Source organism: Rhinolophus sinicus, chromosome 17, assembly GCF_057876585.1.
Source record: "Rhinolophus sinicus isolate RSI-liver-muscle chromosome 17, RSI-T2T, whole genome shotgun sequence".
In the NCBI taxonomy this organism is placed as follows: domain Eukaryota; kingdom Metazoa; phylum Chordata; class Mammalia; order Chiroptera; family Rhinolophidae; genus Rhinolophus; species Rhinolophus sinicus.
In genome coordinates, this window is record NC_142517.1 from 168892944 (window position 1) to 168920880 (window position 27937).

The window sequence follows — 27937 nt, forward strand, 5'->3', positions numbered from 1 at the left end:
GAAAAATTTAATTTAAATAGGTATTGGGAGACAGTGGTCTACTTCATTGAGATTCGTGGTACTTGGCCACATTTTAATAGGTACACCTATTCGTCTCAATTAGGTATTGGTGGTTCACTAGTAATTTGTTAATGCTGATAATGAAAATTTTGGAGTTCTCCAACAATTTGCATTAGAAATAATTGAGATAATTCTACACGATCCCAGTAATAATGTCACTCTCCCTTGCATTCTGATCAGTTTTCTTTAATGGAGGAAATGAAGTTACAGCTAGAACTGAAGGAAGGTATGAAAGGGAGTGCATCTCAAATGTGACTGCCGTCATTGGAGTGTAGAACACGGGAGTTTGAAAATCATTGTATTAGGACTAGACGTCTTTTCAATTGACACATATTTAGACACTCACATGTGTCTGCTTTTGTTCATTATGGTATTTACAGCATTTAATGTAGTCCTACATATTTATATTTGTAGCTGTGCTTAATAAATATTTGCTTTTATTTTTAATGATATGCAGTTGGCCAACCAAATGTTAAACCAAATAGTACCTCATATGTCTGTATAGCTTTCAAGATTTGTGAACTCAAGATATTTGAAACACAGCTTTGAATAGGAAATATCTTAAAAAGTTAAAAAAAAAAAAAGAATCTTTCCTTTCCTTTCCTTTCCTTTCCTTTCCTTTCCTTTCCTTTCCTTTCCTTTCCTTTCCTTTCCTTTCCTTTCCCTTTGCTTTCCTTTCAGTACCTTCCCTTTCCTTTCCTCTCTTACCTATTTCCACAAATAAAACAATTATTATATGTCAGGTGAATGCAATGGACTCAATGTTTATGTTTTCCCCAAACCCATAAATTGTAATCCTAATCCCCAAATATGGTGATGGGATTAGGAGGTGGTGCTTTGGGAGGTGATTAGGACATGGGGGCAGAGCCCTCATGAATGGGCTTAGTGTCCTTATATAAGAGACCCCAGAGAGATCCCTTGGCCCTTGTGCCATGTGAGGTTACAGTGAAAAGATGCTGTCTTGGGAGCAGGTTCTTACCAGATACCAAATTTGCTGTACCTTGGTCTTGGACTTCCCAGGCTCCAGAACTGGGAGAAATAATTGTTGTTTATAAGCTATTGGTCCCAGTAGAGCAGTATGAAAACAAGTGACAACTTCAAAATGACAATTAGCAATCATCAGATAAAGAAAAACTCTAAAACAGTCATCAGAACTGTGTATCTATGGAATTTGGGGCCAGTAGGGGTAGCAAGAAATGCCAGTAGCTTCAGAGTACAATAATTGATGTTTATATGAAAATAAAGGAAAAAGGACAAATTATGTTTGATATATCCTTTTTAAAAGGCATGCAAATATTGACTGTAAGTGCCCATTAATATGTTAAAATAAAAGCAAGGTATGGTGCTTAAAAGGATGAGCTATAGTTTTGAGGAAAATTCAATATATTGGAATACTATGTTTCCTGACCATATTATATAAACGCAGCCTAAGTGGAGTTAGTAGCTAATAAGTGGCCAACATTTTGTTTGTTCTGTTTATGTTTAAGATAGGGTGGGAAAGGATTTGCCGTCTAGGAAGGGAGGCAAAAGGAACACATAAGAAATTGTTATAGAATAACACAAAACTACATATAATTAGAAATACCAGGAGAAGACACAAGGGAATGATTCTTCTTGTCTGGAGACTATGGGAGTGACTTCCTAAGGAGGAGGAATTAGAGGATAAATCCAATTTGGATAAAAGGAGGGCAGGCAGGAAAGCTTTTCAGGAAGATAGGAGAATCACAGAAAGGCTGGTGGTGGGGAGAAGTGTGGCCTGTTTGGGAGTCTAGAAGAGCTGTGAAAAATAGGGTTGGATAGATATTATAGAGTAAAATTAGGAAGGCCTAATGGCCTATTTTCCTAATGTTTTACCTTCTCGAATCACAGTACCACTTACCTTGGAGAGAGACTATAGTTATTGTTTGTTTTAGAGGCATTTTTAATATTTAATGATAGAACCCATTACTGAGAAAGAGAAGTAAAGCTGCCTTCCTTTAAGTCAGCTTGGTGACATAATACCCAACTCTACATTTTCCATGCTATATTGATATCTAATTTGAAATGTAAGGTCTTCTTGATTACTAGTGTCCTATAATCATGCTACTTTCTTTTTTTCATATACCATGTCATTGTAAGATTTATGTTTGTTTGTTTGTTTGTTTACCATGGAACCTTTGTGATCAGAATATCTAAGCACTGTAGAGATCCTGGTACTTTCTGCTGACTTCTCTATAGACCCTTATATCATAGTAGCCATCATGATTAAAAGTCCAGGTTTGAGACAAAATTGCCTGGGTTTGAATCCTGGCTCTGCCATATATTACCTGGATGACCTGGGGAAAATTATCTAAACTCTCTGGTTCTCAGTTTCTTCATTTAAAATTAGGGGTGGGGTTGGCAATAGTATCTATCTCGAAGGGTTGTTATGAGTATTAAATAATTTAAGGTAGGTGAAGCACTTACAACAGTGCCTCGTGCATATTAAGTGTCATACCAGTGTTAGCTACCGTGTTTCCCTGAAAATAAAACGTAAGTGGAAAATAAGCCCTAGCATGATTTCTCAGGATGACATCCTCTGAACATAAGCCCTAATGCATCTTTTGGAGGAAACTTTAATATAAGACCTGGTCTTATTTTCGGGGAAACATGGTATGTTATCTCTAACAGGGAGAGAAATGTACACCTAATATTTAGTATAACAATACTCCCCATAAAAACACATCAAAATTTTTAGATTATTTCACATTTAAGTTGCATTTTAAGTGATTCTTAGAATAAGAATTTAGCTTTAAAAGGAGCTTCAGTAGAGGTATACTGTAGAGCTATACGGGGTGCTTTGCCAACACAGAAGAGGTGGTTCTAAACCCAACGTGGATAGTAGTAAACCTATAAAAGCCTCCTAGAGTTGAAAATACTCAGCTGTGTAACTCCAGAAGGATGCACAGGAGTTAGCCTGGTAAGGAAGAAGATTAAAGGTTCCTACTCTAGATAGTCTCTTTACAATATTATCTCTGGTCAAACTGTTCAAATTAGAACAATTAGTTAATGAGAATCATTTTGTTGATACTTATTCCAATGCATACATAGAATTTCACTTTATCACCTATTTTCCTAACTGGTATCAAATTATTCCAAATAGGTAGAGATTGAGGTTAAAATATATATCTTCAAGCCTTTTGAAAAATCGAATTGAAGGAAAAATAACAGCTATTTTTGAGTGGTTATCATGTGCTGACCTTGTAATGAGCTCTTTTAAAAATTAATGTGTCTAAACCTCACAAGTAGTAAGTTCTCTAACTGCCTAAGGTAATAAACTGAATAAGTAGCAGAGTCACGGTTTGAACTAGCAGCTACCACGTGCACACTCTTGATTACTATGCTAAAATATTTTGGATTATTTGCTCACTAGAAATACTTTCTTATTTTCCTTTTATATAATTTGAAGAAATAGTCAGAGAAACAACTTCATTAATGATATTAATCCATATTTTTTAGGGCCTTTCTAAACTGTTACACATAATGTAATTTATCACTTTCCCTTCAACACTACAAGGATGAACCCATCACAAAATTTCTTGCTGATCAGCACTTTTCCGCAATTGAAAGTGCTTTCACATCCACATCTTCATCTGCTTTTGTCCTAGTGGGTGTAGAAATCTACTTGAATAATGCATACTACTTTCTATATTCTTTCAACAGAACGTTGCATACTTAAGTCATTAAGATGGATTCCTGGTATACACTCAGACTTTTTTTTTTTTAAAGAAAACTTTATTTGTAAATAACTGGAATAGTAGTCAATGTCTAAATGTATTATATAAATCCAAAACCATATAAGAAATCTAGTATTCGTCCAACAATATAGTTCAACTATGGAAGTAGAGAACTCAAGTTCTTTCTCCCATTAAAGCTGCTTCATTTTCAGGCTTCCTTCGCAAAAGGAGATGAATGCATCTGACTATGCTATTGCCTCCCCTTTCATGTTCACAGATGTGGAGATCAGGCAGTATTTCTCTCTACCTTTATCACCAGACAATAAAACCATCATCCTCTATCATTCTAGAGATCACTCTTTTTAATGCTTTTTTTTGGTCAAGTTTTTATCTTCACATGTATCCCCACTATTGACAACAAATCACAATGTTGGATACCATTATTTTTCCACTAATGTTTTCTTGTCACTTCTGTATTCTTCCAAACAAGAGAATATAACCAGGTCCACCAGGAAATAAAATAGAGGTTATTGCAGCAGCAGTGACTTCCAAGCTGTTTGCCAAATTTAGCTGTCCAATAATTTCCACTCTAATGAAAACTGTGCACTACAATGATAGAATGTTGGAACAGAACACGAGCTTAAAGGTCACTGAGTTCAACCCCTTGTTTTTCTGATGAAGGTATGAGGGCCTAGACATAGCCTGTGATTTGCTTGAGGCCACAGAGCTTGTTAATGGAAGAGATGGAACTTGAACTAAGATCTGCTGGGCTGGTGGCAGTGCTGTCCTCACTACACCACGGATGTTCTGCCTGCTATGATCAGTCTTACCTCGCCAGATCTTACAGCATAAATATAGCAAATATTATTGGTTGTGGCTTACCCTCTGTGGCTATCTATCTATTTGGTGGCTGAATATAAAGTAGCAAAGGTGTCTGAATTATAAGTTGCTACAGGAGAAATGAAATGATTCCATGCCCAAACCCAACCCCCAACTCTAAAAACTTCCTGCTTTATGTTCATCAATAATGAATAGCCCATCTCTGCAATACTCAGAGGGAGCTTACATTGCACTTTTGAGCAGCCTGTTAGTAATATACTGTGGATAGAGCCTTTCTTTCAAATCCCAGCGCAGCGGGTCCTTCAAGGCTAGCATTGCATTTTCAATTAGTTGCTGAGTGAATGTTTGGCATGTGTATTTGTGAAGAGGCACACAGTTAGCTTATTGTTCCTTTCTGTATTGTGTTGAGAAGGTCCTCAGGACTGGTGGGGGGATAGGCAAGCCAGGCATCACTGTGGATGCGGAAGAGGGAGTTACTCAGACCCCGGCACCTTCACTTGCTCGCTCTGGAATTACAGCTATTTATTACAAAGCGCTCTGCGTGGCTGGGTGGAGTGTGCCTGAGGAAACACATCCCAGACACCACTGAGACCTTCACATCTCTGACTAATTCTTATCATTATCATGGAGCCCAACAGTCCCAAAAAGATACAATTTGCTGTGCCTTTATTCCAGAGTCAGATTGCACCAGAAGCAGCAGAGCAGGTAAGTGGAATTGGGTGGGGACCAGTAATACGGAGATTCATTCTTGCTATTAAATGAAAGATTTTCTACCGCTTGGCATTTGCCTGATTTTGTGGCTTTCCAGGATATGTGAATGAGAAATAAGTTGGTTTCCATATGCACTTGTATTTGAGTTGCACTGGGGAAACTATTGTTAAAACGCAGTACTTATGTGATACAAACTTAACACCTATAGGGAAATGTGGTTATATTAGCAATTCAGATTTGGATCCAAAAATTTGCTTGCTTTTGCTTAGTAAAATAACACTTTCAATATCTAAAGAAACCTTAAAAATTCTCAAAATTAGCAACCTTTTATTTCATTATTTATAAAATGAAAAGATTCATTTAACAATGAAAGCATTAAATATTGGAATAATTTCAGATTTTAGATTTAATATCTTTGTTTTCACTGTGTATCCAAAGCAGTAATTGTAAGTATATGTAATATCTGATAGGTAGGATTTGTAGGTATACGTATAATTTTGAAAATATTTTATTCAGATATTAAAAATTATATTTTAACATCTCCTGGATTCCCTTTCCATGTCTAATATGTCTATATATCTGTATTTCTCTCTTTATCTCTGTCTCTCTCATATAATTGGTTTACATCTGTATCACCTTTCATATTTACTTAGATTCTTCATGCAACCACTTAAAAGATCATTTGTGGTACAATTACAGCAGAAGAAAGGCAAAAACAAAGAAATTTATGGGGTCATCAACCTAATTCATTAATTTCTTAAAGCCTAAAACATCCTTGATTTCCTAATATTATACACATTCTTAAAAATAATTATTAAATCTGAGATTTGTAACTTTCTAGGATGTTTTGATAACCTAAAGCAGATTCACCCAGACTCAGGCCAGATAAATACAGCCTTGAACATGTGTCTATGTTGAATGGGGTATTGGTTCTATCCTGGACATGATGTCATTGGTAAATTTTACCTACTATCCTACTGTCATATACTTTAGGAACTTACTTATATATTTAAGGAATCAAGGACACATTCGAGATTCTAATCATAATATGCTCCTTGAACTCTTAAATTAAGAAAGAAAAACATATACACACACACAGCAAGCCTGATAGTTGTAAAAAAATTACACACTTTCATAAGATCCATATGCATCCTTTATTTGTTGATTTGTTCTAAATATTATAGTTAAAAATAAGAAAAGCTTATAATATTAATTTAAATTAAGAACACATGCTGTTATAGTTAACCTGCTAGAAATTTGAGTTTTCTAAGCTTTCCTTATTTTGAAATAAGACGCTTTCTCATCTTGAAAGCATCATTGATATTATGAGGCTTCAAGAGAGCCATTAAAATGAGCAAGTCATTTCTGTACCTTCTGTGTTTTAATGTGTATAACTTTTCAGTGGCATCACTTGATGATATACGACTTTTTTTTTTTCCTGTGGAAATGTAGCTTTTTGGTAAAAAAAAAAAAAAGTGATATCTGACAGTTCTGCTATCTAGCTTTCTAGTACTCAAAATAAAATTAGTGAGCACATACTGTGTACCCTGAAATATTTACTGTTGTATGTTGGGAAAAGGTGAGGATGGGACAGCTTTACAAGTTGTAGTGTAACCTGGAGCAGTGTATGACTATCATTGACCTTAGCTGGGCCTTTGTTTTTCACAGATCAGGAAAAGAAGACCTACACCAGCATCACTTGTGATTCTCAATGAACATAACCCCCCAGGTAAAGAAGCATGATGTGTTTCACACTAATAGAATTGTTTGAAGAACATCAAAGGGCATGTCATTGCAAAAAGATTTCAATTCAGGAATTCAGTTAGCAGTCATCTAACAAGCTAGTCTATAAAATAGATGATACACAAAACCAGAAATAAATATTATAGGAACTGTCTCAGCCAATAGCCTGCTTTGTCTCTAGAATGACACGTCGGTGATGATTTGCCATGAAATGTTTTGTTCGCATTCGCTGGCATGTGCTCAGATGTTTGTATAGAACCTGGTTCAGTGCTTATTAATGAGGCTGGTGGAAAGTTGTTTAATTAGGTTTCAAAGTTCAAATTACAGCCCTAGAGATGCTTACATTTTTACAGATTAGGTTTTTTTTATTTATGAAAGGTTGTTATGGGGTGGGCATTGAGCCAGCATTGGCTACAGCTTTGTTGCTGATGTCATCTCTGAATAATGCAATTGACAAGTAACCAGATCAATTTTCATCACTGTCCATTTGAGAGCCATTCTGAAGGGTTACATCCATTTGTTGAGGTTTTATTTTCCATTTCCCGTAAAAAGTAAAGCTGTGCTATTATTCTTGATAAAGGACTATGATCTGCAATACAAAAACATTATTTACTTATTGAATGGGTGATTTTCATCTCACATTTTAAGTGCTGTTTCTAGAAATACAAGTAAGACAGCAAAGGTCATGGTATTAATTTGTAACCAGGAAGGATTTGGTGTTGGATTTTTGCAGGTATAAGCAATAAGGGTGAACAAAAGGAGTCTGTATAGTTGAAACATTATAAGTCTAAATATAGGTTGTAGTAAATGATCCATTTTAAGAATCCCAGGGAAAAATAGTCTGTCTTTTTCAGATTCCTTTCTAATTAGAGAAACATATATACAAAAAGAAAGTAAAATTCTAAAAGAATATTCATCACTGAACCTAAATACAGGAAGATGTTCAGCTGATGGAAAACAAATAAGCACATTTATTCTTGCTAAAAACAAAGAATTATAATATGATTATGTGTCTTTAATGTGCTATGGCATTTAAAAATAATTTTCAAATATATTATCTCACTTAATCAATGTTAACTTATATTGGGATGATAAAAGGTGCAAATGCTTTGCACTTAAAGTTTACAGATAAATAAAAGTAAGTAAACATAATAATGAAATATCAGAATGGAGATAATTTTATAGTAATTTTTTATCAACGCCTTTCCTCATAGTGACAGATTTTTCTACGATGTCCTAGAATTTACCTCCCTATGTCAACCTTGGAAAGGTTGTCCAACTTGATTTCTAGGTGTCCTTCTGTCTGCTAAAGAGCAGCTTTCAGACTTCTTCGGGCATTGTTACTGTTTGAATATAGTGAAGCCATATAAGTGACCTTTATGGCTCTCATTTGAGCTCGCCAAACTACTGTAACTATTGTTTCTTGACTGCCAAATTTGTGTCATTTACAGTTGAGGAAAGTATCAGACAGATGACGTGATTTCTGTGGAAGTTATTCCACTAGAAGTGACAAGTTACACAAAAACAGATGATTCTGATTCTAGAGCCCACACATTTCCTCGGCCCTGCAAATTTCAGTTTGCATTACATACTGAAAGTTCTGTAAAGGTGACTAGGCACTCAGGTCTTATCAACAAGCAAACCCAAACTTTAAATAAGCCCTTTGTCTAGACCACTTCGTTTAGCAGGTATGGGTTTATATTCAAATATCCCTGTGAACCAAATTTACATTTTCTTTAGAAGCCTTTTTCTTACCAGACCTCCTAATCACTAGGTGGCATTGGCCTATTTCCCTATTGACTCCATCCTTTTCTCAGTTTATAAGCACTGTAGCCAGACGATTCAGTTCCTCTCTATACGTCCCTGGTGCCTTTTGAGCTGCTGCCCTAGCACTAGAGTTCAGAGCAAATGAGTCTGTCAGTGAGTCTGTGGTTGGGGACTTTAAGACGAACACCTGGGACTCCTGTCTCATTCAGTCACTATCTCTGCTGTTTTTCTTTTCTTTTCTTTTCTTTTTGTAAAGTGAATAAATTTTTATTTAAGGAATTCCTCATGTTGTGTGTGATTCCTTCCACTGCTTTAGTTCCTGAGTTTGAGTCTTAATCCCTTTTAAGTATAATTTTTGCTCAATCCACAGTTGTCATGTCAGTAAGTCCATAATTCTTTTAGTTGGGCTTCTTTGATCTTCACTTGAATATGGACATACTTCAAAAATTCCCCACCTATAATCATTGGGATCCAATTTCTTCCAGCAATTTACTTTAGGGCCACAGTTGGGGTCAAAGTAGATGGATCTGCCTGGTTCTTAATTTCAGAAACCCTCTTACATGATTAAGTTCAAATCATATTCTTTCCTACAGAGAAAATACCACATAAAAGATTGACAAGTATGTGATTAAAAACTAAAACCTTCAGACCTATGTTCAGTTTTCACAGCCAGAAGTTGTGGAGACTTCTCTTCCTGGCACTGAAACCGTGGGCTGGAAAGCCTGGTGTGGGGATGGGACCCCACAGTCTTCCAGGGGGACTTCTGCAGCCAAGATATACCTCCTGATTTTTAACTGCCACATGTGGGTGTGGGCCCAGCCCATTCTGCATCTCCACTTCTATCAGTCTCCGCATAGCTTCTTCTTTATATCCTTAAATATAGGACTTCTATTCAGCTAGACTTTAGGCGATTCTCAATGATGGCTGTTCTGTAGTTTAGTTGTAATTTTGATGTGGTTGTGAGAGGAGGCAAACACAGCATTTATCTACTCTACCCTCTTGACCAGGACACAACAATTCTTTATGTTTCAAATAGTATCTGAACAGTCTATCAAACAAAACAAAATAAATAACAGCAATAACAATAAACCTCGTTAAGTGTTAAATGACATTTTTTAAGCAGTTGTTCCTTCTAGTTCTCAAAAGCAATGCGTTCTTTGACAAATGAAAATTGATTGCAGCTTTAAATCCTGGCAAACTAAATAAATCTCTTTAATTTATTGAAATTGCCCAGGAAACAAGTGAGTGCTCTTGGAATCTCCTATCATTAACACTGCTTAAAATCCCTGAAAATCTTTCTTTATTGTCAATTAATGAAGCAAAGAAAATTAAATTTTCCATATAGAGACATAATTAACAAACCCTTTCAATTCATATGATTAGATCGGTGTATTGCAGTCATTGATAAATGATTAGGAATAGCTTACTTTCTTTTAACATTTTCAAGAGTTTGCAGAAAGTCAATTATAAAGAAATATTTGAAAGAATAATTTAATTTTTAATTTAGCAATACATATGCATTCTGTTTGTACTTGATAGAGGAGAAATAGACAGAAAGATATTTCAACATGTAAATCCAGATTGTTTGTTTACCAGTTCATCTATGCTGTTATAAACATATTGATGATGTAGGCACCTGATTGGTAGGGCTCTACGGGCAACAAAATGTCCCATAAGTCCCTTTCTAAACAGTAGCCTAGAATTCTTAGCAGTAGAAGCACTAAGGAGACATATATACATATAACCTGTTAAGGATATATGACTCTCTAGCATAGATTAATCAGTTGAATGCAAAGTATTGGGAAACAGGACTAAAAACTTTAAATTGAAGGATTCATGCCTAAAAACATTTAAGAGCAAAGGGTGTGTCTTTATGATGGAACAGGCAGAAACTATATGTTTGCATCTAGGAATGACTGTAAATATCCAGAGGGTACTAAACAGACAGTGGAAACTTGATATGTGGGGGTAGAGAAGTACCAAAGAAAACTTTCATTATTTTCAAATGTTTTCAATGTTTTCAAATGGGCTACTAATGCGAGTGCCCTCTTAGCAAACTGCTTATCTTTCTGTATTTTCAGTTCATCTTCTGATTAAGGGCCTATTTATGATAAGCTCTCTGAGGCTATACAGTAGATCCTTACTGTCTATTCTTGTACTGTGTTCTGTTGGCTTTCACTCTTGGATAATCTGTAGTTAACTAGTTTGGTTCCTAAATTTTTAATTAGAGGGATGACTACACACAAATCCTCTCCATTTAGAAGTAAATGGCAATGCCACTTCCTGTAATTTATTTCATCACATTTAGAGATTTACTTAAACACTACTTGTCTTTATGTAGACTTATGAGAAGACTATATATTTGCTAACCAGTATTAGAAATCTAGAACTGGATAAGTACTTCAGAAAATATCTAATCTAACCACATATCTTCATGAAAGGTACATAAATCAACCCAAATCCCAGAAACCCACTCCATTTGTATATCTCAGAGAAGAATTCATAGTTACCCGTAGTTTTCAATACAGATCCCAGTAATTTTAGATGTTAGAAAATACAGTGTCTTATACCAAACTTGAGTAATGTTCCATTTTATTCTGAAGTAACTCTTTATTTACTCTCTTCAGTATAAGTTTATTTATTCACCTTTTTAAATATATAAAAGAATTCTTTATTATTTTATTTTCTGGATTGAATAGTCCCAGGCCCCTATAAGGCTTTAATGAACTACATTCAAATTCTCCTTGCCTGTCGGCCTGTGAAGCCCAGAGCTCTACACAATCTTCCAGTAAAAAGCCAGCCTGGACCAGGTTTTTCTGAATATTAAAGTTTGTGGCATCCATTTTTTCCACTTACTGTTAAGCAGAGGCTATATGGTTACAATTAAATTTAATGGACCTGATGCCTATTAAACATGAGTGAACCATAAGAGGCCTGGAGCTTAATGTAGATTTAGGTAAATACCCAGAGTTTTGGCATCATTTAAAACCTTGTACATATAAAAATTGGACCAGAAATATAATGTAAAATGGTTTGGGGGCGATATTTATGGAACTTTCTATCACAGCCAAATTTTAGGGAGATTGACTTTCTCTTTGACACTTTTAGCTCCAAGTATTCTTAGAAATGAGGAATAAAAACAAAAACATTTTCTCACATGGGTCAGGATCCTAAAAATTAGTTAATATGAAACATATGAATTAAATATCACACTTTTTCCCTTCAACCTTGATAGTAAGTCAGTTTAGTAGAGAGAACTGGGATTTCCAATTGATCGAGCTATTCAGCTCCACAAACTGAAAAATAAGCCACAGTCCATTCTGGATGTAGCATCTGATTTTCTAAAGGAGGCTTGCATTTTTGGACTTTGACACTAAGTTAACTAATGAGATTTTGAAGGCTCTGGATTTATAATTCTGAGACATTGGATAATAGCTAGAGAATATTGCTGGACCTACACTGACTTGTTCAAAACAGAGGGGCTCCAAGAGCTTCTGATGATAGAGGTTTTGCAGGGTCATCAAAGTTAAAGTGGAGATTTCTTTCCAGTGTTAATGCATTTATATGCACACAATCTCTTTTCATGGAGACATTTTATGTTACAAAATGAATGAATTGTGGTCAAAAGGCAATGAGCACCTCAAATGCAAGCTCCAGAAATCACACTGAGGATTTTCCTGGGACTCTGAAGGATCAGTAAGACATTATCAGCCCAGACCTGGAGAAGTCTGTTACCACCAGGGACCTCCAATCAAATATATTCAAGTAAAAGCTGTCCTGGACCTACAGTCCACACAGTTTTGTTTCATTTTAGGTTTTCTCATCTCTGGGAATGTGGTTGTAATTCATTCCAATCCACAATCTTTGTTGATTGTTTAGCATTTATGTTGTCTTCTCAGTATTAATGACAGTACAAAACAAAAAAGGTCCAATATTTGAAGACCATTCAAGAGTTAACCAATATTGATTTCTAAGAAATTGTCAGAAAAAAACAATTATTTCCTCAGCATTTATTCCTATGAGTTATTAAATGCCAAACCATGCTGAATATTTAAAGACAAATGATGCATGTAGTTTTCAGAGATTCATGTCCTGTACCATTGATTGACTTATTCTTTAAATAAATATTCAGTCTATGCAGCCAAATAGCCCAATAATTAATTAAGAGCTAAAGATGTTGTTCTAGTTCTTAGTAATGTTAACATTTGTTATACTATAACTATTCAAAGGAAGTAGTGTAATCTTCAAATTAAATGAAAGAAAATTAAAGGGCAAATTATAAAACTATGAAATAGTTCTACTTTATTTCAGTAAGATCGCTACCTTTGCTCACTTTGAATAATAGCCTATTCTGCTGGCCCTTTATGTTGATTTTAATTAGAAATAACTTAGTGAAATATAAAAGAATGGTTGCAAGGTCAATTCATTTCATTTTTCTTGCTTTTTGTTTCCCTACTTGTGGTGGATATAACAAGAAAATCACTCTAAGGAACTTTTGCATGATGTAGAGAGGCAGAGTTTGTAATAGGTAAAGCACTGACTTGGGATTAAGACCAGGGTTTGAATTTCAACTTTGCCAGTGGTGAGACACTGGGTGTGTACTTAACCTCTATGAACTTGGCTTTCTCCTTTCTTAAATAGAACATTGAGGTGTAAGACAATGCATAGACAGCATAATGCCGGAACCAAGTAGATACTGAAGACATGCAATCCCCTGCATCACTATACCCATGCTGAGAAAAGCTGAGTTCTCCTAAAACCTGCATTTCTTATCAGAAGATGGCCCAGCTCTTTTCCAATCCTAACTGGACAGTATCAGTGTCCCCAAGAGATGGGAGTTCTTGATAAGAGAAAAGATGTACCATACCTCCTAATTCATCAGGATAAGAATATACAATTAAGGAATTGTTATGTATCTTATACTATGGTATTTGTTCAACTGAACATGTCTTGTTTACCAATATAATTGTCATGAAATCTGAGTCCTTAGAATTTTTAAAATAAATATGCTACTGATGTCTATTCAAACATGCTACTAAAGAAAATACTATTGCTAGCATTAGAGATCTTTGTGGCAAATTTGTATTTGACCAAAAATGAAGTTCATATTCTAGTATTATGTCCAAAGAAAGAAGGTTGAATATTGAGTATAAAAATCCTTTAGAGATATCTATCAAATACTCATTTTGATTGCTCACATTTGATTTCTCTTCATTTATTCTCACTTCCTTCTATACATCATACCTGTGCTATATTCTGGCCAAGCTTTCTCTCTTAGTTTCCTTCTTTTGTTTTTTTGCTAGCTCTTAAGACTTAGTCTAGACTGGCTCATGTGTGTAAATCTGTCTCCATGTTTTCCACCTATTTCTCTTATTTAAATTGCAGCATGAGATTCATATCAATTTCAGAAGTTTTCCTTGACTAATCTGATCCATTGTCTGGTTTTATTATTCCAATACTCTCCTCCCACCTCCAACTCTTGAAACTATTTTTTAGTTTATACATTCAATTCAATTCACTAAGTATTTATTGAGTTCTTATTCTAAATCTTCTAGGAACATATACGTCTAGGTAACAGAATAATACATCTGGATGAACTAGGATACAATTATAATAATAGAAATCCCAATTGTTTAGACCATAAGATTAATTCTGGCCAAGCCATAGAGGGACTTATTTATCATGCTTACTAGTCTATAAAACATTTGTATGACTTATTTTGATCTTTTGGCTTTATGCTTTTAAGGATTGGGGTAAGAGCTAAAATTTTACTATTCATTCCAAACTAGTAGGGTAGATATATCTACTCAAACTAGTAGAGTGAATATCTAGTAGAGTAAATATTAGATGCCGTGGGTTATTAAATTTAAATAAATAAATAAATAGATCCTCAAATGAAATAGCAATCATCAAATTTTGGGGGGTACCTAAGCAGATTAAGGCACAGTGTTAACTCCTCTAGGGGATAAAATAGGTAAGGTACCATTTCTACCCTCATGGAAAAACATATCTGAGACATATCTGTAACACATGTATATTGATAGTAAAACCAACAGCATGAGGCAAAAATACAAAATATATTTCAATTCAGTACAGAAATGTCTATACCAGGATAGTTTGTGGGGATTAGATCATAATGTTGTAAAGCACAGTACAAAGACTAGATGCATTATAGTGGCAACTATTATTTTGGAGAAGCAGGCATGTAGTACCTATAAGTAGAGGCACTGGAATCACTGAGGCCTAGATAGGGATCTCAGATTTTCTAGTCATGACTTTGACCAAGTAGTGATCTGACACTGTTCCAGCAATTCTAGACACAATTTCATAGCAGAATTTACCAGGAGCTTAAACTAAATTGTCTCTGGAGCCCAGTCAGGCGACATATATGAATGCCGGGGTTCTGTGTAGGACATTGTAATGGGGACTGTGGCTACTTGAAGGATGCAAGCTCCATTCTAAGCTTTAAGTTAAACAAACAGACATAACTACAAAGAAAGAAAGAAAAAAAAAATCTGTGAAGGATGGTAAGTAGTAAGATTTTAGAGATGCTGGAAAACTTCTCTCTAAATCAGTTTCTATACTACCTGGAAATCTACCCTTAAAGTTATTATTATTACTGTTACTATACTCTTTCTTCTATAATGCATGTACTCTGACCAGATGTAACACACTATCTCTGAAAATTTAGAAAATTAATTTACCTGGAGCTCAGAAGGAACCTTAAAAGCCTAAGATGGAGGGAGAGAAATAGCCTGGATCAAATGTCCCAGCTGTGAAGATTAGGGAGCATAGAATTCATTTCCTCCCTCCTGGTCTGTTTGCTATCATTTCCTTCTCCATGCTATGCCCCCTTCAGGTCTTCCCTAATATTTCAGGGGCACCCAGCACATGTCGGGAAATATTACATCTATATCTATGAGTATTCTCTGTGCTATGGTTAGAAGATTATCTTTGAATTTAATTCAGTGACTTTGTATTAAAGTCATTAGATATGGAGACAATCATAGTGCTTAACAAAGCTGTTTGTGAAATAAGTTGCCAAAATCTGCATCATTAAAGGGAGACATATTGGCTGTCTGGTTAGAATACAATTACCGTTCCACCTTGGCAGTAATGCTGAGAAAAAAATACTATACGAACTAAAAACCTAGGGAATTTGTAATCTTTTTTTCTTTTTCTTTTTTCATTCTCTGGGAGCAATTTTCCATTATTATGGGAAATAATTTTCAGAATCACTCTCTTTACTATAAATACATATTGATTTTGACCTGCTTGTAAAAATAGAACTGAATGCACAAAATAGAAGAACAAAAACAACAGTTATATTAGAATAATTTGCCTCCATGATGCAACATTATTTTATGCTTTTTCTCTTATCTGATGAAGAACAAACTATTAGAAAACATATACACATATGTACATGCACAAATATGTACAAATGCGTATATAATTCCAATACCCAACTATGTGTAAAAATATCACAGATTATTTACCAATGCAATAAAATCCACTTCCACTAAGTGATCCGACTTACAAAAAGGCCAGGGCATATCAAAGTATCTAGAAAAGTTTTGTGGATTCAGGTTATAAATGGAATAAAGCTAATAATAATTATTTAAATTTCTAACCCTTTGAATTTAAAACCAATATATCAAAAACTAATCACATTGTTTGAAAACCATAAGTAAAAACATCAAAATTACTGGCATAGATTCAAATGGTGAGATTTAGTAAATTATATTTTTAAAAATCAGAAGAGTATTTTTAAAAAATAAGTTACATTTATTAAATATTAATTGCTTTAAGACTATCTTCTCATTTGGGTGTGTTTTCTATGCCCATCTTTATAATTCATGAATACAAGAAGTATTGTAATTAGATGTAGAAAGGGGGCTCCTCCTTTACCACCTGAAAGTCAATGTCTAACTGAAATCTGTCACCAATTTGAACTCAACATTTTAACTTTTGACCTCAGCATTCCTGTTATTGGTATCGCCACTCTTCTAATTGCTGAACCACACAACCTTGGAATCTTCTCTGGCTTCTCTCTCTCTCTCTCTCTCTCTCTCTCTCTCTCTCTTTCTCTGACCTTCCCTCCTTCCGTCCCTCACAGTAAATCTATCAGTGGCTTTTCTGCTGATTCTATTATACAGGTTGAATCTATACCTCTTTATTTTTATTGCCTCTGGTCAGTCTACGATACTTATTGCTTTATACCAAAATCATACAATGACTTCTAAACTGCTTTTCCATGACTTTAACACTGGGAGTTGGTTTTGTGTAGAGCTAAGAGCCCTAACCTTAGAATCAGTGAACGTGGCATGAGGAAATCAAATCACAGCATGACTGTCAATGTCTTAGTTTTAGTTTTAGCTTCCAATTCCACGAAGCACAGATCATGGTAACTCCAATATTGATGGACCTGCTGGAATCAAACAAGATGATGTACGCTAGCAACACTGCTGATAGTAGACTTATTCTTTCCGCACTCTGGTCTACGTGAGAGGCTTTGGCAGACTTAATTATATGATGGGTGATTGACTGGGGCAGATTTACTTTTCATAATTGATTTGTTATGACCTCTAATTTGTATCCTATAATTTACCTGTACTAGCTTTCAATTAGTTATGATAAGGCACATGAGACCTTCTCCTGAAGAGCTCATATATTTCATCATAAGCTGCATATCATTCCTATTTCTTGCTATAAGTCTGTCATTTCCTCCATAGTCCATGGAACCTTTATTACACAAATTGTTGATAATTATACTATAGCTGAGATTTAATTAAAGGAAAACAATGAACAGAGCAAAGAAAAATAATTGTGTTAGATTATGGTCAACATTACTGCTTTATAATTTCTTTTCTGTTTCCTCCTTTATTTTTGGCTGAGGGATCTAAAGCTGAACACAGGAACCTTGTTCATTTGCCATAGGTACATTCCTATTGAAAATAACTTTTCCATAGGCACAGGGATTTTTGGATCAAGCAGGGCAGACTCAGGCTGGATTTGTTTTCGAAAGCACTCCAAGCATTATCCACCCACCCTTCACGGATCCTAAATACTGACCACTTGCCTTAGTGATTAAAAGATTTTTAAGAAATAATGCCAGAGGCCCACTTACCATCACATTTCAGTGAAAAAAAATACCATGAATGATTGAGCTAAAATGGCTCATCTCAAATTCTACCACAGGTCATTTTACTTGGTGAATAGCCCAGAATTCCTGCTTTACTCAGCCAATGAAGGGCACCTTTTGCTTAAAATCTTGGAGGTGGTCAAAGATATTATCATACCCTAGTTCCATGGTTCTTAGCCATCACTGGAATCAAGGCCAACACCAGCTGTACTGTTTATATGGACAATTACAGTATAAGGAGCATGCTCAAAATACATTTTGATGTACATTTTGGGCCTAAAAAAATCTTTAAGTTACAAATAAAACAATTTTGAAAACCATGTAAACTCAAAGACAAATTTAAAGGATTAATAGTAATGTATCTTACCTTTGCTAGTTTTGTAGCTTGCAAATCTATTTCACCTATAATATATATCCTCAACAACACTGTGAGATAAATGTTACTACCTCTGTTTTACGGAAGGAGGGTGATAGGTGAGGTGCTCAAGGTCAAAGAAGATAGTAAGTTAGTACGTCTGAAACTTAAACATAGGTTGTCTATCCAAGGTCAATGCACTTCCTACTACATTAATAACATTTTTCACTACAAATAAGCAACATCATACTCTTGCTATTTTAGTCTGTCTTCTTTGTGAAAATAATTTTAAGCAAGTCCCTCATTATAGCTTGGCCAAGTGAGGTTCTGTTTGACGTGATACAAGAATGTACTTCTTTCCAGTCTAATGTAAGTGACTTTGTTTTGGAGTGGCAATTCCATTCCTTTTTCTTTTTCTTTTCTTTGATAATTTATTAGATAAGAGGACTTTAGAGTTTTTAATACTAGATTTTTTACTATATAGACAAAAATTCAGATAGGCAAACAGAAAAATACATCTCATGCATTCTTTCATTTTCAGAATTAGACCCTGTTATTTATTCATGTCTCTATTTGCCTACCTATATAGCTACACTTATTAAAACAATCATTGTTTTGGCTTATAACATTAGTTTGAAGGCTAACAGTTTACATTTGGATTCTAGTCAACCCAGAAAATGACTGATTTGTATACATAATGGGATGTCATTTTCTCTTCCCATCTACTGTAGTTCTTATCCTCCTAGACTCAGATCAAATTCCCCTTTCTCCATTAAACCTTCATCAACCACTCCAGCTGGAAGGCTTTAACCGCAATAGTAGTAAAAAGTCACTGGATCCATTAACTCATTTGCTCTGTTTGTCGATGACTTTCTGTCACCAAGCAATGCCCTGAAGGAATGGATTATAGAATTATTAAATTTTGATGTGAGTTGGAAGAAGAAATATTGGGTCACAAGTCCCTTCTATTGTATCAGGCTTTAGTTAAGTCCTGTGTGTAGCAGGGCTGTGGAATAGGGCTCTGAGGATCTGGGAGAGTGACTAGGAGAAACCCTTACTGTAGGAGGAAAATAGAGACCACTTAAAATCAACATGATTATTTCACAAGGTTTATCCTTGTCCTCACATTTCACAAGTACCTACAAATGATAACCCACTGAATCTTCACGAGTTCTTACATTAAGTATTTATGAGAGTAATTTAAAGTCTCTTGCAGCTCAATATGCAGGATGAGAAAAGTTCTTGGGGTCATCTTAGCAGGGATAAATTTTAGAAGTGAGGACTTGAGCTGGTTGTTTCATTGTTTTAGTACAGACATTCTCTGAATTAAGCACCACAGACAGCTAGTGACTGTGGATACATAGACAACTTTGCATAACAATGATTTTGGGACTTCTTATGTTCCACAGGACGATGTAAAGCCTGAGCATGTTTGTCTAATGCCCAATTTTATTCTTTTACTGTCTTTAAATTATTTGAATCTGATTTTGAAATGTCAATAAATTGGTGATGACGGAAAACAATACAATCGGTTTGGTTGCTTTCTTACAAGAATATAGGAGTTCAAGAGTTTAGTTCAATATCATCCTATAGCAGCAGCATCTACCATAGAAAGAAAGCAGTATACCTTCTTTCTATGGTGACAAGCATATGGGCCCAGGTAAATAGGGGCTGGGTTTTCTTTTCATTTCCTTTGAATTGGGAAATAAACATTTTACTCAGTAATTTTCTGAAACTATTTCCTTTTCTTAGCAATAAGCTATTAGGTAATACTAGTAACCTATAGTCAATACTGAAAATTGAATAGGTGTTTTCTTATCTAAGCATTTAAAATTACAAACTTTACACAAAAATCTATTTGATTTGGTTTGCATGTAAGATTTCTACGTAACTGGAACTTAATAACTGTAGGAAAAAAAATTTTAGAGTGGACCTTGTACCTTATCTTTCCTTGCCCTCACTTTGTACACAAGGAAACCATAGAAACAACTTACTTTGACCTCACTGAATTATTTGCAAGCATATCTACATATAGCTTCACGTTATGACATTCAGCTGCTTTATTATTTTCTAAGTGAGTTAAGATTGTGTTCTATGTTTTCTATTATCTGAGTACTTATTAACATGTCTATTATTATGGACATACTGCTGGTATATTACATAAAAATGAGCTCATTGCAGGCATCAGCTCCGTCTCTTTATTTCTAACTTAGCTTGACATTCTTCTTGGCAACTTTTCCAGACATACCACAACCCACTTTCAATTGAGATTTTTTTTCCCCTTTAATATTAAATTTTCTAGCAGGAGCTAGAATTTGGAATTGACCTCAAGGTCGTTAGAGCTGTAGGCCTACATTTCACTTCAGTGAAAAATCTGAAAGGCATTAGTATCAAACTACTTATAAGAAAATAGCTTTCTTAGATATGAAATGAACTTGAAACTTTGACATAAAATAAATTGAGGAGAAATAGGATATGACTTCTTACTCCAAATCTTACACTCTAAGGAATTATGTACAAACTGAACAAGACAAAACAAAAAATAAAAACAATTGAAAACATCATTTGTACTTAAGTCATCAGATTTATGTTTTTATTAATAATATTATGTAATATTGAGTAAGGTTCCTCGTTCTTAAGGTAAAATACTGGGTTTTGACTTTTATTAATAATTTTGGTTGAATGTTTAGATGAAGAAAATAAAGAAAATGACTAAGGCAAAAACACTAAAATAATATTTCAAAGAACTGAAAATATAAATATCATTGGCTTTTAACATTGTTGATTAATATGAGTATGCCTCATGATCTTGACTGATTTAACACTCCAATCAAACTGCAAATACAGTAATATTTATATTCATTGCCACCGAACATTTGGTAGCACAAAGCATATGTGAAAAAATGTGTTTATAAGATCATCACAAACACTGGTACATTGTAATTGTCTCCTCCTCTTCCTCTTCCTCCTTCTCCTCCCTTTCCTCCTTCTCCTCCCTCTCCTCCTCCTCTTTCGTTTTCTTCAACCAGTTGTAGAACAATTCCATGCAGAACTATGGTAAAAAAAAAACAACACCAAACAACAACAACAACAACAAAAAATCCAAAACTTCCCTCAACCATCCCATTAGGAGAGGATGAGATCTGTATTTTTCTCCCATAGCCAAGTATATAGCAAAGAGATTCCATCGGTGAGGAGTGGTGGTGGTTAATAAAATCGTGACAATGTGTCAGTATTATAAAGAACACATAAATTGTCAATAGTTTATTGTGATAAAGCCATCTGTAATTTGTACTTATATTGGAGCTCTACTGTATATATTCTTGCCTGATCTTTTCCAAATAGTCCTCTTGTATTTCACTACCTATGCTCATTTTCTTCTTATGGAATAACAATTAGATTCCTTAATCTGATAGCCAAGATCCTTGACAATAGAAATCAAGTCAAATTCTCCAACTCTACTTTATTCTCAGGCCTGAACCTGTACCTCTGGCCAGATTGGCTACTTATCCTCTAGCCATTTCCACCTTAAATCTTCAACTACAAAGATTTCTACTTATGAATGCCTTCATCACTACTCTATTTTACTAAATACTTAACATATTTTAAGATGCTCAGCTCTATTTCATTTCATTCATTTCTGATGTGGACATTTATCAGAAATATGTCTTCTAGAAGCTCAGAGCTGGAAAAATACTACTAGGTAGAGTGCAGTAAGATAGTGGCTTAAATACATAAGTTTCCCACATTTCACTACAGCTGGACATTAATTCAGTCCAGTAGCACCTCCAAGCTAATAAACTTAAGAGTCAACCTTTATGACTTACTGAACTATTATTTATTTATTTATTTATTTATTTATTTATTTATTTATTTATTTATTTTTTGCTGAAATTGAACCTTGCCATTTGAACTTGGCACAAGTGTAATAAACCATTGAAAAAAGGAATGCTCAATAGCCATCCTACTTTCCACTAAAATCATTCTTTTTCATTAATTTTGTTTGAAATGGATTTTTTTTGACAAACAAAGGGTGCATGCAGTAAAATTGGTAAAAGTCATGGTATTGATTCTATTTTGGTCTCAACTCCATGTAACATTACTTTCTCCAGGAATCCCAGCTGATGATTAGTCAGATTCCACTTGACTATTTCCATGATGAGGAGTTTAGCTCATTTTGAAGTATCCTGGTTATAATTGGGCAGCTCTAATTGTTAGAAAGTTCTGCCTTATACCTAGTTGAAATCTCCTTCTTGAAACTTTCAACTGCTTGTCTTGATATATCCATCTAAAAGACATCAGAATAAGAGTAATGCTTCTTCCAACAGAGAACCCTTCATGTATTTGCAGACAGATATCTCTTTTGCCCTCAGTTCTCTGTCGTCTATAGTTTTCAGTTACATTTATTTAGCTTTACAATTATAATACAGTTTTCAGAAATCTCAGTCTGCTCCCTAGTGATACTCGTATTTTCAGCATAGTACCCAAGTTTCATTCATTGAACATTTACTCTAGACTAGGTATTGTGCGAAATGCAAAGATTCACAATGAAAGGTGATGGGGGTTGTGCTGGCAGAAATAGAGGATACTTTAAGAGCATACAGTAGGGGCACAGAACCCAGTCAGTAAAGGCTTAAGGGAGGAAGAAGGTTTGTGCTGAAACCTGAAGGAAACGACAGAGAAGATTATCCAAAGGAAAAAAAAACAAGAGAAAGTCTCAGAAATAGGGCAAGGTATTGCAGATTAAAGGAGCTGAAAGGAGTTCAGTATGATGCAACATGGAATAACATCAGGTGGGGGTGGAGATTAGGCAGGCACCAAGTTGGGGGCATTGTAAACATTTTAAACGAGTTATGATTAGGAACCACCAAATGGTTTCAAGCAGGAAGGCTCACATGCTCAGATTTTATTCTAAAAAGGCCCCTGTGGTTACAGACAAGGAATGAACAGGAGGAAGAAAAGTCTGAGTGCATGGAGAGTCAGTGGATTTGATTAATGGATGGCAGATGGGGAAATGGTGATAAAAAAGAAGTTTGAGTTAAGGGTATAGATGCTAGGGTCTTTCCTAAGAAGGCAGAGCACATTTGGAGAGAAGTAGGGAAAGGTGATGAGGTCAGAATGGAACACATTACTAGATACAGTGGATAAAATATCTCTCATTCTAATTCCACATGAAATATTTAAAACATTCCTGGGAGTAATGCCTTGATAATGGAGCTACTGGTATTAAAAACCAATTTACTGAAGCCTTTTAAGAGTAAGCACAATGTGCTTATAAAAAGGAAATGTTTACCTAGTAATTATTACCTTAATGATATTGGTAATGTATCTATGATAGGCTCAGTCTAACTACCTAAAAAACCATTATTGCTCTTAATCATTAAAGAGCTCCAATTAAACACATACATCATTAGCCAAGCAATTAAAATTATCTACTTACATCTATTTCTCTGCTAAATCACTAACATGTTACCAGACAGATGTACCATATGCATAGGCCCCAAGGAATAGCTAATCCTGAATTGTATGATCTCACTTCAACACATCCATTTAAATTCAAAGTGCAATTAGAGCAATATTTTTATTCTTCTTTGATGAGTTTTATATCCTTCTCATTTTCATTGTTTAGCAAAGTGAGCATGTGTGCTTGAACAAATTGTCTAATACCGATCTTGGAAATACTGAAGATTTGTTAAGTCAGAAGCAGAACATTGTTTTAATCTGTAACTAAGGGCACTTGTTATACCTCATATAAACACCCATATTTTCTTTTATTTATGTGATTCATACCACTATTTTCAGGTCTCAAATAAATGCCTGACTACACTATCTACTTTGTCATTCTCTTGTTCTCAGTCCCTTCAACCTCAATCTTAGAAAAATTATATTTCTAGAAGTATGATATAATTAAAAGATATAACCTTTGGAAACAGAAAGACCTAGGTCTGAATCCCAACTCTGCCACTTACTAGTTCTGTGACTTTAAGCCAGTCAACCATCTTTGAGTTTCAGTTTGCTCACATATGAAATACAATCAATAATATCTATCTCATAAAATTGTTTTGAAGATGAAAATAATGAGTGAAGATGTTTGGCATTACAGTGTCATAGTATTAGAGCCAATAACAGTAATCGCAAAACATTAAACTTTTGGAAATTGTTGAAGCAAGTAGTTGTGCTGTTTCCTTTCCTCAGCTGAAAATCCTGCCAATTGCACTTGCTGGTTTTGTTTGATGGTAGTTTTATGAATTGTGGGATGAATTGTCCCCAGAGATCACTGGTGGAAACTAAGGAACTGGCAACTTAAAAATCTTTGAAAGGAATTTGAAATAATATCTTTTATTATTGCTTAGTATTTTACTAAACAAAATGAAAACAATGATATTTGGAAGTCAGAGTTTGGTTATAAAAGATCAAAGACATTTACTTTGATCTTCACTGAAAACTCTTAAAAAATATTGTCTTTTAATTTCTTAGTCAGAAAATAAGGATTAGATAAGGGAGACTAAAAGTGGATTTCGAGTTAATCAGACCTACACAAATGCTTTAGAATATAGATGGAACAAGAAGAAGACTTAAAAAAAAGTGCTATTTTAACCAGTTTGTCCAAACCTGCCAGTGACACTTATTAGTTCTCAGGACTAAAAAATAAATGTTATTGTTGAATATGGTGACAATTTTAAGCTAAATTACATGGACTAATTAAAAATTGTCTTTAAAATTTTCTGACATCTTATCTGCCTAATCTTTTTCTTTTGTTAACAGTGGCCTTGAGTTTTAAGCAGTTTCCTCTTGAAGGGCAAATGTGTTGAAACCTGCAGGTGAAGCCATGTGCCATTATTAGTGAAACACAAAGAAGTTAAAATCCAACCCTATATATGAGCCAGTTTTTAAAATGTGATGTATTGTAAAAACAAGAAGCTTAAAGTTTTGAGCAATGATCAAAGTTAAAACCATGGACTAAAGAAAGATCGCAATATCCGAATTTGAACTCGTTAACCTGGCTTCTCACTACTTGTCAATGGTTTTCAGAATACTCATCATATTGGTTTTCAAAATGAGGATGTAGGGTAGGAATTTCTTTGTTTAAAAGGAATACTAGTTAAGTTGTTGCCTACATTGTTATGTTTATCATAGAAATCGCTTGCTTTTTGTTACCTTGTTTATGCAGCAGCATGAGAGCAATTAAAATAAATAATAATGACCTGTGTACCAGGAATCAGGAAATCTGTAGTTTAGTTTCAAGTCTGCCATGATCTAGCTTTATAATGGATTAATCACCTCACGTCTTTGAGTGTTAATTTCTGGATTTATACAATGAAGAGTTTTGATGAGATAACCCCTTCAATCCTTTCTCTGCATTGAAATTTAACAATTTTACGGTTATTGTTGGGTACACACACGCACATGTGCACACACACACACAATCTACATAGATATTCTAACACTCTGCATGACTGATTGCTCATGATGTTTCATAATCCTATGCTGGCCTATCACAGTTTATTTATTTTAGAAAATACCAATACCATTACTAATACTACTAATACATTGGTTACATTTCCCTTCAAATATGTCATTTAATATCCAATTGAAATTCCACTCAAAGACTGAGCTTCATTGTAGAGACCACTTGAACATAGATCCCCAACTCTGTCTTGCATATAATGCCTTATACCTCCTGTGGAATTTCATGCTTTTGAAAATAATACCATATAGAAGCATGCCATAGTGAAATGAAGCTAGACGATAGGGTCTGCTGTCCTGTCCTGACTTATACTAAATACCCTTGGTAAGGCCCATTGCCTTTCTTTTCCCAGTGTCGTTTTTGTCTGCATCAGTCAATAAAGTCATAGTGCCTGGGGACTATGAGTTTTACTGGACCTATTGAAAAACATAGGGTTTGAAAATTTTAAGTGGACTTAGCACATTTAAAAATATTTCAAAATATAAATCAGTGTATTACGTGAATGTCTATAAAATATGTCAAGTAGCTCTTTGAAACTTAAAGAATGTAGTTATGAATAAATTGTATTTAATGTGCGCTATGAGTACACTGAGATCTGCTTTGATATGATACAGGCTGGGTCACTCCAAGTCACTGCTCGTGCCTCTGGTAAAGACATGTTGGTAAAGAGGAACAGACTCAATACTTAAAGAAGACGGTCTCATCTTTAACATTTTACAGTCTGTTCATTATTTTGTTTTGTTTGTTTTTAAATTCTTTTATTATAATTCTTAATGGTTTCAATCAAAGAAAACTTAGAAAATGTACTTCTGTGAGAACTTTATCTTTGAAGCAGTAGAGCAAAGCATAAAGATTTTTGGAGTAAGGAAGGTAAGTGTGGGTTTGCATCTCAATTTTATCACTTATCAGTTAAGGGATGTTACATCAGTGACATAATTTTCCTGAAATCCAATTTCTTTATCTGGAAAACATTACAGGGCTATACACCTCATATGGATATTAAATGAGGGTTAAATGAAATAATACACTTATTGGCACTATATAGTAATTTCTCAATGAAATGTTCTTTCCATTTTGAACATAAAAGTTGATTGATTTGACATTTTTTGTAGAAATAATTATGTATATATTTGAAAGAGAAGTTGATTCCTATCCGTTTTAGCTAAAACATGTTAACATTCCAGCTTCTTCAAAACATAGGCATCATGTGATCAGACTAAGCATCTACTTTTGTCTTTGTTTCTGACAAATAACTGTAAGAGTCTGGGTTCCTAATTATATGGTCAATTGTGCTTATCCCTTTATACACTACTTAGAAGTGGTTAGACATCTGTTTAATTTTTATATCACTTTATAGGCTAGGCTCTAAAATATTGTCTGTGTGATTCATAGCCAAATTTCCAATTACAGAACTCAAGTTTTAATCTCACTTTCATCCATGATCCAAAAGGAATCTTTCCTTGTCATCACAAGTACATGATAAGATATAGTTTACCCATCTTTGAAAAGGTTTAGCCATCTTTGAAGCCTTTGCCAAATGCTTGGTAGGCCATCAGGTTTTGTAAGTTTCCACTAAAGGAAGACGTTCCAAGTGGATCAACTACATCTTTAGGGTATTTATTTATGTATTTATTCATTTAGTATGAAGTTAGCCATAAGTTAACAAATTGATTTTTAAATTTTTTAATTTAATAAATTTATAAATTTCAGGGAGCACATATACAAAACATATACATATGTGATATGTATATAAATAAATATGTATATATACATATATAAATATATATAATCAAATATGTCAATGCATGTTAGAGTTAATAATTTATATTTTCTGGACAATATAGTTTATAGCATTCTAGTTTAAGTCTGTTTCTCATCTGCTATGGTTCTTGGCAGGTTGATAAACCTTTCTAGACATTTGGTTTGTTCCTACAGAAAATGTAGGAGTGTCCCATCTATTCTCCTTAATGAGATGAGACAGAGACAGGTGTGGGCTTTTGGAGTCAAGACTAAGTCCAAATCAGGGTCTGGCTAGGGTTTAGCTGCTACGTGAGTGTGAGGAAGATACTGGAAGTTTGTTTAACAAAGCAAATTGCAGGTATGACCAAAGCCGGATAGGAGAGAAAGCGAAACCTTGGTATAAATCAAGAATCAAG

At 34.5% G+C, this 27937-nt stretch overlaps 1 protein-coding gene across 3 annotated transcripts in view; it reads left to right on the forward strand.

The window, feature by feature from the left end:
* The first annotated feature begins 4850 nt into the window (after nucleotides 1-4850).
* The window catches only part of PPP1R1C (protein phosphatase 1 regulatory inhibitor subunit 1C), a 103095-nt gene continuing 80008 nt past the window's right edge, over nucleotides 4851-27937 (forward strand). The window contains exons 1-2 of one of the 3 annotated variants that reach the window (XM_019752828.3): nucleotides 4851-5300; nucleotides 6975-7035. In XM_019752828.3, coding sequence (XP_019608387.3) covers nucleotides 5220-5300; nucleotides 6975-7035 — 142 coding nt within the window. In that variant the 5' untranslated portion in view covers nucleotides 4851-5219. The remainder of the gene's footprint in view (nucleotides 5301-6974; nucleotides 7036-27937) is intronic. The other 2 variants (XM_019752829.3, XM_019752827.3) reach the window with 2 other exon arrangements.